General features: G+C 32.9%; 1 protein-coding gene across 1 annotated transcript; it reads left to right on the top strand.

Moving 5' to 3' along the window:
- The first annotated feature begins 14,686 nt into the window (after positions 1–14,686).
- Positions 14,687–18,318, top strand: LOC128983913 (zinc metalloproteinase nas-12-like). The gene is made up of 6 exons (XM_054403175.1): positions 14,687–14,778; positions 15,012–15,143; positions 15,648–15,774; positions 16,838–17,022; positions 17,668–17,783; positions 18,022–18,318. The coding sequence occupies exons 1-6, from the start codon at positions 14,709–14,711 to the stop codon at positions 18,211–18,213; spliced, it is 822 nt and encodes a 273-aa protein (XP_054259150.1). The 5' UTR covers positions 14,687–14,708; the 3' UTR covers positions 18,214–18,318.
- Positions 18,319–18,638: the final 320 nt, after the last annotated feature.

Here is an 18,638-nt window from a genome sequence, read left to right as displayed (position 1 = left end):
AAGGTAAAGATAAATTGAAAGACAACATGTTGATTCTTTTATGTAGTTAAAATATACAAACTAAATTTTACAGCATGCTCAGTACAATATAACGCTCTGCGGTGGTCGATTCATATTACTCAGTGTGAGAACGATTAAGTATTGTAGCACTCGTGGTTGTTGTGTTTTGTTACGTTGGTCACATTGTAAACCGAAGTTAATCCGATGGATCGTACAAAACTATCTAACTTTTATGAAGTTGACTTAACACTAGAAACAAACTATTCCAAGTCTGGTTATAAGAAACCATAAAAATTTGACATTAAACTAATTTGACATTGTTAATCATTCAATAAGATCGCGCCACTCATCTCCATTCATTCTTGGCTTAAAATACTTACTTTTTATGGTCACCATTTAATAAGAAAGTATTAACGATTATTTATTTATTTATAATTTATACATAATAAAAAAGTATAGGAAAATATGGATGTAGTAATAACAATTCAATTTATTTGTTGATTTGGTTTCTGAGGGTCTAAGAAAAATAACAGTAATGAATTTTCAGTACAATTTTGAAAATTGTGTTGAAACCTGTTGACCTACTAGGTGTTATACTAGTTAAAATTGTGTTTTATGAATTCTACCTTGATGAAGTCTTCCAAAACAGTTTTCGTAAACAGAACCTGATTAATTTATTAACCTTATAAACTGATTAACCAGATTAAAATTGACAAAACTTAGAAAGATAGGGAAACAACTGCTGTGAGATGTAAAAAAATAAGAATAAACATGTGTTGTGTAAAACTTCGACTTCAAGTCACGTGATTCCGCAATGCAGAAACGACAAGACTTCCTGTATCAATATACAATGACAACATCGAGCCATGAATCATACATGTATATCTTCGATACACATTCCAATGCAACTGTACCATGCAGCTTGTACAGGAATAATATTTCACCAAGTTTTGTCATGTAAACGCTGTTTTTTTTCTTTTGGAGATTCTCATAAGAAATGAGATTCTAATATACATAGTTTTAGTGGATTCGGGGATTCAATTGAGGATAGAATGAAAATATAGTATCAATGATTGCAAATTGAAATATTCACATGTACCATAAAAGGTAATAAATTGTAGCTAAAAAACAGAGCCTTAAGCCAGATTTTCCTAGACGCGGATGAGGAACGCGGCTAGAGCGGAGGGCGGAGAGCGGAAAAGCGATTAACATGGCATTCCGCTCCGCTTCTAGGAAAACGGTAACATTAAATTACCTTAGACAAGTGGAGTCCGCTCTCCGCGTTCCGCTCTCCGCGCTCCTCTTCCACGTCTAGGAAAACCCGGCTCTAAACAATGACGATGGTCAATAAGCTGATATAATTTAATAGTTTACTCACGATTAAGTAATTAAAAATTCTGAGGGTCCATATTTAAATGTTGATTTGTATTTTAATCTTCAAAAACGGTTTTTTTTCTAAGAGGTTGGCGGCCTCTTTTAACCTTGCATTTGCCCGTCCACATAGACTAAGCGCCCGTGCGTGGATCGTTTACAGCAAAGCAAGGAGTGAGCCGGTACAGTACAAAGGTGAACTGTACTGATCAATTTACTGTACTGATAAATTAGTTAATAAATAAATAAAACCATACATTACTTCAAAAAGTTGTAATTTTATTTTAATAATTTCTATAAATAATCACTAAAAGAACTTGTTTATAGTTTTTTTTATTCATATTACTCTATGGTGATTTGTAAAAAAATAGTTTTAATTCAATAAATTAGGTTACAACTTTACTGGAGCAACACTTTTAAGTTTCTGTTTAAACAGGTTAAGTTTGTAGCACAGCCGGGCAGAAATTTACAAACTGATTCCCGAAAGTACAGTTTAAAACTAGAAACTGCTTGTATCAAGTTCTTATTACTTTGTTCCTCTTGGTCAATCCGAGTCTTTGTGAATAAACTTAGATAATTTGTTTGTAACAAATATTCTAAACTTTTGTAGACTTGTATTCTAGTAAAGATATAGCAAACTTTTATCACTGGAAAACTTAATATTTTTACATCACTTGTCATATTACCTCGTACGGATTGCTACCCACACAGACCTTGTGAAATGTCGTATATCTTTATTAAGCCTGTTTCAAAACGGTACAGAAGAAAATCTTGAAAAATAAGTCAACTCATTACAAATATTACTTTGTAGATGATTTATAAATGGAGTGGGACTTGGGAATTATTATTGAATTCATACATATGATATTGGTAAGGCAGACATAATGATATCAAATGGGTTTATTTGCTTATTTATGGAGCTATAATCATGCAGTGGGCACGGAGTGGGCACTGTACTTGGTTTGCATATCTTAATAAGTTTATTTATTTATTTATTTATTTATCGTTTCAACGGCTGACGCCAATACATAAAACATAAGTTGTACGATTTGCAACAACATAGCAAAAGAGCGATTAAATAAGAATCAGCATAACATTTAAATGAAGGGCATTATTTTGACTTGAATTGATTTAGACACGAGTTAAGTTCTCATTGTTAAATCATTATGAAATTTAATCATTGTTAAATCATAATGAAATTAATCGTAGAATAAAATTAATAAACTTAAAACAACTTAGGCATTAGAAGTATCTATAAATTAATAAGCATATAAAGCCCATGCTGCTTTTTGTATACTTAGTCGGTTTGCCATATTTCCAAACAATAGTTTTAAATGCAAACAACTATTATAAAACATCCTCTGTGTTATCTGAGTATATTTTGTTTTTAACAAATTTACCGTACAGTTGCTAAGCTCTTAACGTAATAAAGCTCTTACCGTTGGTCTCATGTAATGACCTGGACCTGGGACCGATATACTTTCATCGTTTTGATGTTCCCTGATGTAAAAAGCACCATCCATTCGGATTCATAAAATGTAAATTATTTTATTTTGATGTTATTTTGTACAAACGTGTAAACTTAAATTTTTCGAACGAGGTTTTTTAACAATTTAATCAAAACCCCAAGTTAACTACCTTCTCTGTAGGAGAAAACCAGGTGAAGCTGGTCCAGTCATAGAGCGCGGGACTTCGGCCCCGAAAGGGCCCAGAAAAGCTAGGGACGACATCATGGTTCTTGTCATTCATCTAATGGGTCTGATAATTATTGGAGTGTCCAATCGAAATCGAGCACCATTTACCATCTTTTATATGTTTTTACCATCTTGTCAATAAGTCAAAGAGTATAAAGTATTATTACAAGTAGTGATATTTGACGTATTTTTGTACATTCAGATAATTTAATAACACGTACGATGCTGATAAAGAAGTTAAATAGGGAATAAATATGTAAGACATTTTTATTGTATTACTCACAGATATTATATTTAATTATTATTCCTTTAGGTTATGTTCAGTTTATATAGTTCTAGTATCTGGACATAGTTTTAGTCGTTACAGTACTTGTTTCCACAACTCTCATTCCGCTGTCTGTTCCACAGTTTGCTAGCAACTTTAGCCATTAGCTTAAGGTTATAAATTGGCTACATATCCTAATACCTGGACTAACGTTAGTTTGTAGATATAATTTTGCAAACTCTTTGTTTTCAACATAGGGCTACGGTTTAATGTTTGAGCTAATTTTCATAGTTTGAGATTTTAACTCGGAACACGCTACTACAAGACCAGCCGAGCAGCGTTGTAATTAGGTTAAACTCTGTAATTTGCAGTAAATGTTCTGCGTTACATTTTTATTTCATAAAACTATTGTCCATTCACCGCAGTAATGAAAATTACACGGAAACGTACACGTTTGGTCTATTCCAGTTTAATTCATAACAGTTTTCGACTGTATTCGAACGCTGTACGTGTTGGTAAACTTGATTAGTTTGTATTACACTCCAGTGAAGCAGAAGCAGATGCCATGTAATGCAATGTATGAGATTAGGTCAGATACATAACATTCTGATTGAAATCCAGGAACATCAGAAGCAATCATTACTGGATTATAGTTGTATTGGCTAACTTACGCATTGATGTGTTGTCAATTAACTAACAGTGAGTATGAAACCCAATAACACATTGGCTATAACATGTAATGTTGATGTTAAATCATGTAGCATATGTTTTTGATAACTAGTAGAATGCTAGTAGGCTGTGTGTCTATTGGAAAAGTTAAACAAATGTAGAGTAACGTGTAGCATGACGTAGTAAAACGTATTACTCAGTGAAATGTTTTAACTATTTTTGTCTAGAAACAAAGTTTATGGATTCCAATACATGTTAATATTTTAAAATATAGTTTAGCTATCTAGAATATAATAAAATAATTATTGAAATATTCTTCAACAATTTGTTGGAAAGAGTTGTGATATTAACACGTCAACCTTTGTCTTAAACTAGGTGAAACCCGTCGAAATCGACGGTTACTTTCAAGGCTTACTCTAATTCATCTATGCGATAAATTGGGTGAAATATACATATTTTGAACATTTAGCATTGCTTAAAGAGTAATAAATGTAAAAACAATAATGATATTAATTGCGTTAGTTGCCAAATTTGTTTGATAATTCAATGAATAAAATATTCCCCATACCGTACGTCATCGGAGTTATTATTAGTATGTCATATGGTAGGCTATCTCTCCCTTTGGAAGAACCTTTAAATAGTATTAAAATCGTATTGGTGGATCTTTTGTAGTTAAACTCTTCCGTGATCTCATCAATGTAATATGATTTTATTTAAAAAAAATATATATATTTTTTGGGAAGACATATTCTAACTTCAAAGGGAGGTATATCCGTTACAATGTAAGTTTGATTTTTCCTTCGTCACGTCGCGTCAGTTCATATCGTACTTTTGTGCCATTGAATGAACCCTCTAGCATAGTTTTGAGAAATTGATTGTAGTTTTGAAATTGATTGATTGTTTACTGTTAAAGCTGGAATTCCTTGACATGGAGGATGTCAGTTAGTTGTCTCAGCCTTATAACATAAAGTTGTCAATATAATCTCTCTACGGAATGTTAGGTGTAGTGGAATACTTGAAGTGAAGTTGGCTTTTATTCTTGAACTGTTAGGGGCCTCCTCATTTATACGGTCGTGCAGCTTCATTGGCAACAAATAATGCAAATGACATATCAATGGAACATTTCCAAAAAGCAAAAATACTGTAAATTGGCTGTTACGTATATATTGACGTTTACATATTGTTAATCAACGTATCTTATAAAGGATTATGTGATCTAGTTTAAAAGGAATATGGCCTTTCTGTCATGACAGTAGTTGCTTAAATAGTATTTTCTCTTAGTACCATATTTTACAGCCAAAATGTCGTGTTATTTTCAATGATACCAACCCAGTATATAGGCAGGTGCAATAATTTGTCAAGATGGGTACAATTTTAGGCAAGGTTTCTATAATTGAATTTTATTAGACATGATAAGAGCAGATATTTCTACATAAATATTTGATATGTGTAGAATAATATGATAAAATGTAGGCAAAAGTGGTGAAAAAAGGCCAACCCCGTAGGCCTACAATAGACATAAGATAGTTCAATAAGAAATAATTTAAGAACTGCTGTGATAAAAGGATTTTCCACTGATTTCGTGATGGAACGTTATATTGTAAAACATGACATGATAAAGAATAAAATCAATTTTTAAATCAGAAAATAACATTGCAAATACTTATTTGGTAGAATTCAGTAACTCCCAATAAATGTGTGTTGTTTGAAATACAATTTGAAAATGAACAGCTGTTTCATTAAAACGTAAGTTATTATTCACATGGCCAAAATGTAAACAACTCTGTGGAAGAATCTTTAAAGGCTTCTGGAGCAGAGTCCTAAGGGATTTTGCTTAGTTTTTCTTTTGATAACTCATCTACAGACCAAGACCTTTCTTTGGACACCTCTACCAAGTTTCTACGCCCAGCCGTTCTCTCAAATCAGAGGGGACAAAGTTTCCAATTAAATATTTGGATTCCTCCATGTTAACCTTATGGGAGAAATTCCAACTTTGATGGCCTGTGGGGCAAAGCCCGAGGATTTTTATTACAGGAATTGGTGAAAGGGGGAGTCTACGTAAAAATCCGTCCATTATTAACGGAGGAGTAGTGTTTTGTAGAAATCGCCTTCACGTATTATATATAATGATATGTTTAAGAGGAAATTCTTAAAAAAGTGCCAATTTGTTAAAGTGTACATATCATTTTATTCAGAGACGTCCACACCTTAACAGCATTCTGGATTGTTCCCAGCTGTTTGGTAAAATCAAAATGGTTTGAGCCATTTTGGTACAAAATTTATTTTTTATGAACATTTATGGAAAAATAGCAATTAAGAAACACATTTCAAATACTTTATACTTATACAAGGAGTCCACAAAGGGACTGCTATTTTTGAATTACCATATCAGACGTACAAAAGACGCTACAACCTTTAAACTCACTCACAGTTACAATAAATACCTTCGAGTGTATTTTTATTATAATTTTCAACCAATACAAATGGTGGAACAACAAATAAGAACTAAAATAGCAAAAAAGGTTGCTAGCCCGTCAACAAAAGCGCACAGCGGATTACGGACAATATTTTGAATGAAGGCATATGAATCAAATTGATTAAATTTATCATTTAGCACTGGCCAATCCCTTGATTTTGTTTAGTTGAGAGCAGTGTAAAAAATAATTAATTTGAAATGGGTTTGTAAATGTAATTACTTTATTATTATTATTATTTGAGTGCTCCACCACTTTGTATTTTATCAAAATCAAGTGGGCTCCGGGTGTTTTTAAAAAAAATTTTTGTTGCTGTTAAGAAGATTTAAGCTTGTAGCGTGTCCGAAGCATTTGCGATGTCAATATTAAAAGATAGCACTTCTTGGGAGAAAATAGGCCTAAAAAATAAACACAGATCTTGAAAGATTTAATTTTGTACAGAAAATTTTAAATAAAAATATTAAAAGACGAGCCAACTAATAATTGTCAGAAAGAAATATTACTCTAATCTTTGTCTATTCACTGAAACAATCTTACTAATATTATAAATGTGAAAGTTTGTGTGTTTGTTTGTTTGTTTGTTTGTTTGTTTGTTTGTTTGAAGGTCAATCACGCTTTAACTACTGGACGGATTGGGCTGAAATTTGGCATGATGATAGCTCATATTCCCAATTAACATATAGGCATATTCTTATCTCAAAAATCCTTTCGGGCTCCACCCCAGTGGCTCTGTAGTTTCCCATGTTAACCTTATGAATATTCATATTTAAAGGGAATTAAAGAATTTAGTCAGCTGTTTCAACAAAAAAAAATGGTTCTATGATATGCAAAAGTATTAAAAAGTTATAAGATTTACCAACAGGGTGCAGCAATATTATTTTTTTGCATTTATGAAATCACCTAATTTGAACTAAGCAGCAACAAAACTGTGATAGGCAATGAGAGGATTGTTTACAGTTATGTTTATGTTTTTGATTGCATGAAAAATTTGTGATATTTTGCAAATTATTAATAGTTTATTTTTCTATATTGTTTAGGTGAAGTGGAAGAACATTATGGCTATAATATATACCGTAAATTTAAAGAAGCAAATTTTATCAAACTGTGTCCTTCCCATTGCAAACGCTAAGTTGGAGTATAACTGCAATAAGCATTTTACACTTATATTCCAACCCCGTACGAAGGACGGGTACTCTGCTAGTTAAAAAATAAATGAAACCATAGGCTTAAGATTTCCCTAAACTGTATTATTGAAGCATCCAAACATTTATTTAATAAATAACAGAGGCACACCTAAGTAAGTCGAAGGCCCGCTGAGGATACACCTCTTTGACAACTTGGAGAATTCAATGTTAGTTCAAGCGTTAAGGAAAGGCAAATTAGATTGTCTAGCCTTTGAAGTAATCCGGTTCAGATAATCTATTCAATGTTGGCCGTCTTTCGTAGTCCTCATTACAAATGATCGAGAGAGTTTACAAAATTTATAGACAACCAATTATGTTATGAGTTTACAGATTTTGTGCGTACAGAAACCACGTAAAATCAGTAATATTACCTAGACTTTTTGATTGGCACGAGTAAAAATTACATGTGTTTAAAATAAATTAAACACTTTTATAAAATATCTAAAATAAGAACAATTCGTTTAGAACGTTGTAAACCCACAAAAAAGGTGTGAAAATAATCGGCGTTAGCTATAATAGTTAGTATAATATTAATAATTAAGGTCATTTTTCTAAACAAATGCATACGTATGGAATTATAGTTTCTATCCCCAGAATGTAGAGAAGCGGGCTGGGCTGGTTTTGGGAGAGAGCTGGTCTAGTGGTAGAGCGCGGGGCTTCGGTGCCCGAGGTACCGGGTACAAATCCCGCCAATCACCAATATATTGTATCCATGTGATAATGCCGTAATCCAATAGGACTAGCCTGAAGTAGTGTGTAAAACAGTCCTAAGCTAGACCCTAGCGTCCTAGAATATGAAAGTGGGTCACAATGAAGAAAAACCCCTAATAATAAATATGGAAAAACTGTGCTGGTGACAGATTGTATTAGTATTAGAAAATACGTTTTTTTTTTATTGAAATAGGAAAAATTTTAACGCTAGATAAATTTGTTAAAATTTCATATTTCAGTCATTTTTGAATTTGATGTCAAATAAATGTCTTCCATACGGTATGAGCCGTTATAATATTTTATTTAAGTTAAAAACTATATCTTTTCAAAGTTATGACAATTACGTTATTCACATTAATAAATCGCATTAATAAATAAATTAATAAATCAACTACTCAATGAACAAACAAAGAATTAAAATTAATATAGACGTATTCATCCCATCATTCCAAATAAATGTATTTTATCGGTCATAAATTACAATGAACTTTGCACACTCGGCGAGAATGTCCGAAGGCGGTTGCTCATATTTTATTCAGGAATTTTCTTGGTAGTAATTTATGTTTTGTCGTAAGACACTTCTTTATTAGGTTTATGAATAAAAGAATGATTAAAGTGGAAATGTTTTTTTTTATAAGACTATATTTTATTCTGCACGAGTCCAAGTTCAGCCGATATTTCTTCAAGTTTTACCAGAAGACGAAAATAAAAGGAAAAGAATTCACAATATTTTTAAGTGCTCTATTTTCGGATGTAATGAATAATATTTATTTAAATTTAAACTTAAATTATATTTAACTATAAATAAATACAAATCTATGCAGTAAGTAACCGTTTTCAACATCTTTTAAATTAATTTCGGTTTCTGCATACTTAAATATTTAAAATAGTGCAATGCCGATACCAAAAATAACAGGATTACTAGCAAAACTACACGTAGTCAAGAGCAAAAATTAAAGTAACTAATACCAATAATATTAAATATTAATATAATATTAAAAAATAACTTATAAATAACTTTTACGTATCATGTATACAAGTTGTATGATTTAATTCTCTCTCAGGGGTATTAAAAATAAGATATAGTAATAAGATAAGTATTTTAAACACCGACTCGTAAAGCAATGTATAATAAAACATCAAAACAAATAATAAACTATTTAGAGTTCTGGTAAATTATTCAACGTCATTGACCATTTTTAGTTTTTTAGGGAACGAAATCAACCCTATCCACAATCCTATCCAACACACCAACTGTTTATTATATTACTTAACTCGCAATAATTTTATTCTTCTAAACTTCCGCCTAAAATAGTACAGGTATTTCCGATTCAAACCAGCAGTAGTTGTCAAATTTAACCTCTTCGTTTTCAGGATCAGTACTTACTTAGCCAAAGTTTAGATGTAACTGACTGTAACCACCCCCAGATAAGGAAACTGCCCCATAACACTTATCTTAACTTTAACAATAAAACTGCTATCAGTACTCTTTTCCCCTTTCTACAACTTTTACTACGAGTAAGAAACTTTATGATTGTTACTTAAGTAGGAAGAAACTAGTTGAACAGGATTTTTGCCGTATTTTACTCGGTTCCCATTGTTTAGTTACCAACTTAGTAGACGTTTTTGTAGATACTAAATCATCAATTTTAGCTACGATGGAGGTAGCCTATGATAAATTCTATAAGTTAAAATTGAATGTTTATTTTCTAAAATATTGCGTTACAAGTCAAGTCAGCCTTGGATGTTGCAAAACACTTAGATTTAGAAAAGGTCTTAGCTTGTACTCGAGCACGTGTTAAGTTCATCGAGCACATAATGGTTAACGTCGGTGTCGTGAGTGCGCTGTTGTTGACTAAGTTTTCCACAGTTAATGCGGGTAAAACATTATATCATAAGAATAAGAATTATTTATACATAGTAAGTTTCATTTATTTAGATAGTTATTAAGCTGGCAAAACAAGAAACCAATATTTAATTCACTCTTTATATTTTGCACAGGAATATACTTTAAACATTTTGCGATTTCGTCATTGTTAATCTGGAAACATAGAGTGGTGAAAATCTTTTGAAAATCGCTTTGTTTTTTTATAATAGACATCCCACTGCATTTTATAGGAGCCATAGTTTTTTAAGTTAACAACGATTTTGTGTGTGCCTTTCCACCTTTAATAAATTTAGTAATACAGTACTGTATTTAGTAATTTCTCATGCCATACATTATACATTATACGTTATAGGGGTATTTCTTTTTTAATTAATCGCACATTCGTGGTGTGAATGCATGGTTATAATAGTATAAATCAGTTTGATATATATATATATCAAATTAAAACATATTGGGAATAAATACTTAATACAGATGTAAAGTCGACATTTTGAATATCTAGTGATATTATGATTGATGGTCTATACAATGGAGAAAACTATGTTGTATATAAATCTGGACCTAGAGTGAAAACAGAACGGTATTTAAGATAGAAGATTGAAAATATTTTGTGGCATACGTTTGGATAAACGCAGTCTACGTAGTGTAAATAATTCGTAGAATAATGCACTGTTTTAAGTATATTTAAAAATAAACTAACAATAACTGATGTGTTACAAAGTTTATCACCTTATACAAAAGAAATATAAAAATAAACATACCCATAAAGTAAAAAACCACGATTCATAGTTTTGATAGATTTAAATTTTATAATTGAATAAAAACTAAATGTGTGATTTACATATTTATTTTAGCTGCTACCTCAAATGTACCCTTTCTGTTTGCTAAATAGCTTTCTCAATACACCTTTGCCTTGAAGAAAAATATAGTTGATATTTAAACAAAATAAACAGTTGAAATATTAATTATAGTATTTATGGAACTTCAAAATATCAACCATTTTGCAAGTCAGCGTCCCTCTATAACGTTATAACAGCGTTTCACTGCTACAACAGATATAACCATTATCTTGGGAGTACATCCATTAATGTTTCAATGGTAATGATTATTAGGGAAGTCGTTTGTAAAGTTGTAATACAAGTCCTCATCGAGTTAGTACAGCTTAGATAAACTACTGTCGGCCAACATCGGTACTCATCTGTACACAGTAAAATATTCAGTTGGAATTGATGGTAGTTTTAAAGTGTAGCTAAAAGAGCATTATAGTATAAAAAATAACGTAGAAACCACTGTCATTAACCATAAAATATTCTCTTTTGTAAAATTCGGGGTCTCTGAGATATAGATGTTGAAAAGCTTGGAATTCAAAAGATAGAACTTATGAAATTATTGAAAAAAAAAACAACCAAACAAATTAACCCATAATAGAATGAAAAAAAAACATAATATAAATTCATATAAAACAATTTATGTATTTTATTTGTCGCATAATTTGTTTGAATACAGGTTAAAGAGATTTATATTCATTATTTTAATACTCAAACTGGTATATTTTTGCAAAGCTGTAGCACCGCCAAGAAGCGCGTCAAAACAAATAATTAATGATGTCTGAGTGCACCAGCGTTCACGTTCAGACTTGTTATCTATTTCATGGATATTTCTAGAAAAGAAATGCATATAGAATATTTTAAAATTTGTCTTCTCACCAACGGTAGAATGCCAACTTGTTTATTGCATTTATGGATCTGGTATAATAATGCTTGTGATGTTTTAGCTTATTACTATTTTAAATGTTTTTGAGGACAATTAGTAGTACATTATACTGTAGGCCATGCAGCAAGTGGTTGGTTATACACGGATGGTCATCAAATGTATCACACTGACCACAACACCTCCCTTGCTACATGTGATATAATGACGACAACACCTAAGTACATTATACTGTAGACCATGCAGCAAGTGTTTGGTTATACACAGATGGTCATCAGATGTATCACACTGACCACAACACCTCCCTTGCTACATGTGATATAATGACGACAACACCTAAGTACATTATACTGTAGACCATGCAGCAAGTGTTTGGTTATACACAGATGGTCATCAAATGTATCACACTGACCACAACACCTCCCTTGCTACATGTGATATAATGACGACAACACCTAAGTACATTATACTGTAGACCATGCAGCAAGTGTTTGGTTCTACACAGATGGACATCAAATGTATCACAGTGACCACAACACCTCCCTTGCTACATGTGATATAATGACGACAACACCTAAGCACATTATACTGTAGACCATGCAGCAAGTGTTTGGTTCTACACAGATGGTCATCAAATGTATCACACTGACCACAACACCTCCCTTGCTACATGTGATATAATGACGACAACACCTAAGTACATTATACTGTAGACCATGCAGCAAGTGGTTGGATATACAAGGATGGTTATCAAATGTATCACCCTGACCACAACACCTCCCTTGCTTCATGTGATATAATGACGACAACACCTAAGTACATTATACTGTAGACCATGCAGCAAGTGTTTGGTTCTACACAGATGGTCATTAAATGTATCACACTGACCACAACACCTCCCTTGCTACATGTGATATAATGACAACAACACCTAAGTACATTATACTGTAGACCATGCAGCATGTGTTTGCTTCTACACAGATGGTCATAAAATGTATCACAGTGACCACAACACCTCCCTTGCTACATGTGATATAATGACGACAACACCTAAGTACATTATACTGTAGACCATGCAGCAAGTGTTTGGTTCTACACAGATGGTCATCAAATGTATCACAGTGACCACAACACCTCCCTTGCTACATGTGATATAATGACGACAACACCTAAGTACATTATACTGTAGACCATGCAGCAAGTGGTTGGATATACAAGGATGGTCATCAAATGGATCACCCTGACCACAACACCTCCCTTGCTACATGTGATATAATGACAACGCCTAAGTACATTATACTGTAGACCATGCAGCATGTGTTTGGTTCTACACAGATGGTCATCAAATGTATCACACTGACCACAACACCTCCCTTGCTACATGTGATATAATGACGACAACACCTAAGTACATTATACTGTAGACCATGCAGCAAGTGTTTGGTTCTACACAGATGGTCATCAAATGTATCACAGTGACCACAACACCTCCCTTGCTACATGTGATATAATGACGACAACACCTAAGCACATTATACTGTAGACCATGCAGCAAGTGTTTGGTTCTACACAGATGGACATCAAATGTATCACATTGACCACAACACCTCCCTTGCTACATGTGATATAATGACGACAACACCTAAGTACATTATACTATAGACCATGCTACAAGTGTTTGGTTCTACACAGATGGACATCAAATGTATCACAGTGACCACAACACCTCCCTTGCTACATGTGATATAATGACGACAACACCTAAGTACATTATACTGTAGACCATGCAGCAAGTGTTTGGTTCTACAGAGATGGTCATCAAATGTATCACAGTGACCACAACACCTCCCTTGCTACATGTGATATAATGACGACAACACCTAAGTACATTATACTGTAGACCATGCAGCAAGTGTTTGGTTATACACAGATGGCCATCAAATGTATCACACTGACCACAACACCTCCCTTGCTACATGTGATATAATGACGACAACACCTAAGTACATTATACTGTAGACCATGCAGCAAGTGGTTGGTTTACTAATTACTAGTCTTTAACATATAGACATATTCTTATCTCAAAAATGCTTTCGGGCTCCACCCCAGTGGCTGTGGAGTTTCCCATGTTAACCTTATGGGTACATTCAAAAGAAATTAAAGAATTTTGTAAGCTGTTCTAACTGCACAAGTTGGTTATATGATATTAAATAGAATAAAAAATTTAGGTTTACCAACAGACTGCAGCACTATTATTTTTTTTACATTTATGACAACAGCTAATTCGAACCAACTAGCTACAAAAAACTGTGGTACACAGAACTTTCTTTTTCTATGGCTCAGGTGCAGTGGTAGAACATTATGGCTATGATAGATAAGCTATACTATAGCCTACCGTATTAATTAAAAGAACCATATTTTCTTAAAACGTGCCCTCTCCCATTACTGCAATAAGCTTTTTATCCTTACATTCCAACCCAGTACGAAGACGGGTACTCTGTTGGTTATCTATATTTATTGAAACTAGTTTCCACCTCAGTGCAACTGATCATGAAGTTATTTGACATAGTGAAAGTCTTACACTGAAGATATAATTATGTTTCAGTACTTTGCCAAGTTAAGTGGGTGTAACTATCTGAAATCTAGTTAAAGAACAATAGAAGTGTTTAGCAGCTGCAATTTACGATGTATAAACTTTTACTTCATTTTGAGCGTTTACTGTCGAAGTCACATTCATTCCAAATGTTGATTGATCAGATATTTACGTTGCTGTTACATTTCTTATCGATTTCGTATTTTGTGTCCTCAGAAGGTAATTTAGTTTGTGATTGTATTTTTAAAATTCTTGACCTAACTTAAATACAATTAATTATTTTTTATTCTAATTCTAATGTGTAATAACTTTGTAGTCTTGTTATTTCTCTTGGTGATCTTTCTCGCTATTGGAGACTACATCCACCAAAAGGCAAACTATAAATTGATATCTTTAAAACAGTATTACATAAATATTTGGTGTTATATTATGAAAATTTTACGTTTTTATAGGAACCGCTTCGAATGGTGATTTCACTTGTTCAAGTGGTGAAGATGACGATACAGGAACCAGAAGCTTCCTGCTCGACCCTTTGACTCATTGGCCCAATGGGGTTGTACCTTACGTAATAGATCCTACATTCTGTAAGTGTTGATATTTTGCATTTTGACTATACTTATTATAACAGTATGTAACTAGTTTGAACACCTTATTATTAATTAACTGGTTATTTCAAGATCACTAGTTTCGAAGTTTTCCTGCTACATTTGTGGAACTAAGCGTACATTTTAAGACCTTTACAATGGATTACGAGGGACTATATACATACAATAATTATTTAAAAATCAAGGAGGCAAAACAAGGAAAACTACGTTAGGTTAATAGTAAAGATATGGACTGTATGTAGTTTTGAGATCTATTTTAAAATAAAGTAATGCATTTATGAAACTAGTTATCAGTGGATTGACGAAGACAAGTAATTTAACTTTAATATTCGTATTCATTGCATAATATAAATTGAACTTACTATTTGCACAGGCAGATTTTCCGCTCGCATTGAGGACTCGAGTAAAGAAAACAGAACTTTTAGTGAAAATTACTTATTGTGGTTGATTCAATTTTTACAACTAAATATTATTATGTTTCAGCACGAAAACAAGTAAAAATCCTAAAGAAAAATATGAATTTACTAGCAAGAGTATCTTGTGTAAGGTGGATTCCTCGGACGAACCAGAAAGACTACGTTGAAATAGTGCGCAGCCAAGTTCCAGAATCGTAAGTTGAAATATTTTTATTTTGTTACTAGGTATGCACTTACAAAATAATACATCACATTTAAGCTACTGGCACAAGGGTATGTCAACATATCTACCGAATAGACAATTTGCGTAAGCTACTTTGTTAGTTAATGGTGGAGTGAGCTAGTATAGGCTAGTACTTGACCCCAAGCACGACACATCGATAGGTATTGGAGCTGCTTTACTTATATTATTTTGGTTTCTATCGATGAAAGTGCCACTGGTGTAGGCACAAGCAAGAATATTTTTTGCGACTGAGGCTTTGATCAATGTCTGATTAATTATTTAACTCTCATAAACTCGTTCCTCAACCCTTAAACGTAAAGGAGCGATTTCGAAGGAAATGGTCTTACAACACAGCAAATTTTGATGGCAAATTCAGTAATTCAGAAACTGTAAAACCGATATTTTTTTGTAATAATTTATGCTATTTCGTTCAAAACAACGACTGTTTAAAAATTGTGTAACCTAACATCAGTAATACCTAAAAATCTGTCATAAGTTCTAGATGTATAAAGTAATTTTCTCGTATTACAAAGAAAACTGAGGATCACATCTATAAATTTATATATGTTAAATCATTGTTCAACTTTTACTTCAGTAAAGGTTCACACTATTGACTGGTTTTAGTTACGAGGATTCTTAAGTGTTTCATATAAAAACAACCCTTACCTTGACCACCTTAACGTCGTCAACTACTGTAGTTTATGCTCAAACTACATCCGCTACAACATTCGCTATGGACGTCTGGGTTTGGATCTCATTATCTAACCCTTTTCCGATGTGATAATGCCATGGATCATGTTCGATGATTCGAAACCAACTTTAAGCAGCAAGTTCAGTTGTCTAGAAACAACAAAGGGCAAATGTATCAGGTGTTGAGATGTTTATTCGTTATGATTACATCGGAATCGTCAAAATAATATTTTACTAGGCAAATAACTGTGGAGATGGAAAATTCAATTGTGGACGGTAGGGAATCACTTTTGTTTTGATGAACTATAATTCCATGGTCTAAGCTCTCACTTCTCCTTCCGTAGTTGCAGCACAACTGTCGGTCGAATAGGAGGTAGACAGACCCTCGACCTGGGAGATAGATGCTTTGGCGCGATGCATGGCTACAGAGGAGCCATCCGCCACGAGATGTTACACACCCTGGGCTTCATACACGAGCAACAGAGATTGGACAGGGACTGCTTCGTCTGGGTCTACAACAATGCTATATGTAAGTCGGACAAATAACAGAAGCGCGTGTGGACCTGGCAAGTTACAGCATGCCTTAAATGTAACTTAATAACTTATTAGGTCTATCAAATTAACAAATACAATTCGCTTAAGTCACGACACAGCCTCTGCATGGTAAGTAAAAAACCAGATTATATAAAATAAGATGTTGTCATGGTTGTACCTCCAAAATCACATAGTGGTCCATGATGTAGTTTCTTATAGCTTTCTCTTGAAGCTCCTAGAATCTGGCCTTAAAGAAGAAAAGGATGAAGTATTATAAAATGTATTGCGTGTTACATGCTTATTACTGTTATGCAGTGAATAACAATAATTAGGTGATATTTGAGTTTTTAACGATAATGAAGGTTTCGGAACGATGATCAAGGGAGACCTCATAATTGTAGCCTGAAAGATGTGTTTTTCTATCCACCGTGACCACTATACTGTCAGCCTTCTTCTGGACTCGCTAATTAATTTTTAAACTTGGTTAAACATTAAATACAATTTAGGAAAACATAACAATTTTAGCAACTTTTCCTTGCCTTCTTCAATATTATTTTTTTGGGATAAACTAACGTGTGTAAGGAAACTATTGGATTTCAACAGGATACTGTTTGGTAGTAATTTTACTTTATTTTTTCAGTAGAAAGTCCGTATGACTACGCAGTCACACTGGACACATCCACGTCATTTCCGTACGATGTGCACAGCATCATGCACTACCCACCAAGCAAAAATATGGTTCCTATACAATTAGGGGTGAGTAAATTTAATACATTTTTCATCCCCGTATGTTTGTGAAGCAACATTCTATAAAGAGTGTATAGCTTATAAGGACCTTTTAATAGAATGATAATAACCTAAATGACAGGGTTAGTTTGATGTCCATTTTTACTCAGAGGGTACTTAACCGTCCCTCTTAGAATTAAAGGTGCCAATACATAGTAAGTATATACTGTTGTAACGTAAACTAAATTGAACTCTTGTTAACTTTCAGGAAGACATCGGTAACAAAGCCGGCCTTCTATCCAAAATGGACAAAATGAAACTGAACTATATGTATTGCGGGGGAAAGTCTTACTGCGAGATAGATCCATTTAACTGCAAAATACTCAGACAAGTTGTGAAGAGGTGTAAACTAATGCTGGATAAATCGGATAACTATGTGACTCATGAGTACCGTGGATGAGTTCCTTACTATTTCTGTTTCTACTTCCAAAGATAAAATAAAATCCAATTATTACTAAGGACATAGACTATATAAGGATTATTAAAAGGTTTGATATAACATAGAAATACAGTATCTAATTGTTTTAAATTTACAAATAATGTGATTGATCAATTTTGGTGATCAATGTTTGTTTTTATCACTTTTTAAATAAAAATAAAACTTTAACAAATTGAAAACTTTAACATATTAAAAGTAAATTAAACACTTTTGTCTACGGCTCCTTTGAAAATCAGATACAGTATCCTGAAGGAATTGGATTATCCTATAACTGTAAGGGAAAGGAGTTCTCTAGTGCAGATAAGTATACTTAAGAAAGAGAAACCTATTCTTTTTTTTAGATTTTTGGAAGTAGCCTACAAGTACAACTTAAAATGGTTATTGAA

The sequence above is a fragment of the Macrosteles quadrilineatus genome, unplaced genomic scaffold (assembly GCF_028750875.1).
Source record: "Macrosteles quadrilineatus isolate MER2022 unplaced genomic scaffold, UCM_ALF_1.0 Scaffold_2__2_contigs__length_208266976, whole genome shotgun sequence".
In the NCBI taxonomy this organism is placed as follows: Eukaryota; Metazoa; Arthropoda; class Insecta; order Hemiptera; family Cicadellidae; genus Macrosteles; species Macrosteles quadrilineatus.
This window is presented reverse-complemented; position numbering and strand designations above follow the sequence as displayed.

Excerpts from the sequence above, each read along its gene's own strand:
- LOC128983913 (XM_054403175.1), top strand. The coding sequence starts at position 14,709 with ATGTTGATTGATCAGATATTTACGTTGCTGTTACATTTCTTATCGATT. Across the intron at positions 17,023-17,667 it reads GGTCTACAACAATGCTATAT|TAGAAAGTCCGTATGACTAC; the intron begins GTAAGTCGGACA and ends TTATTTTTTCAG. Across the intron at positions 17,784-18,021 it reads TGGTTCCTATACAATTAGGG|GAAGACATCGGTAACAAAGC; the intron begins GTGAGTAAATTT and ends GTTAACTTTCAG.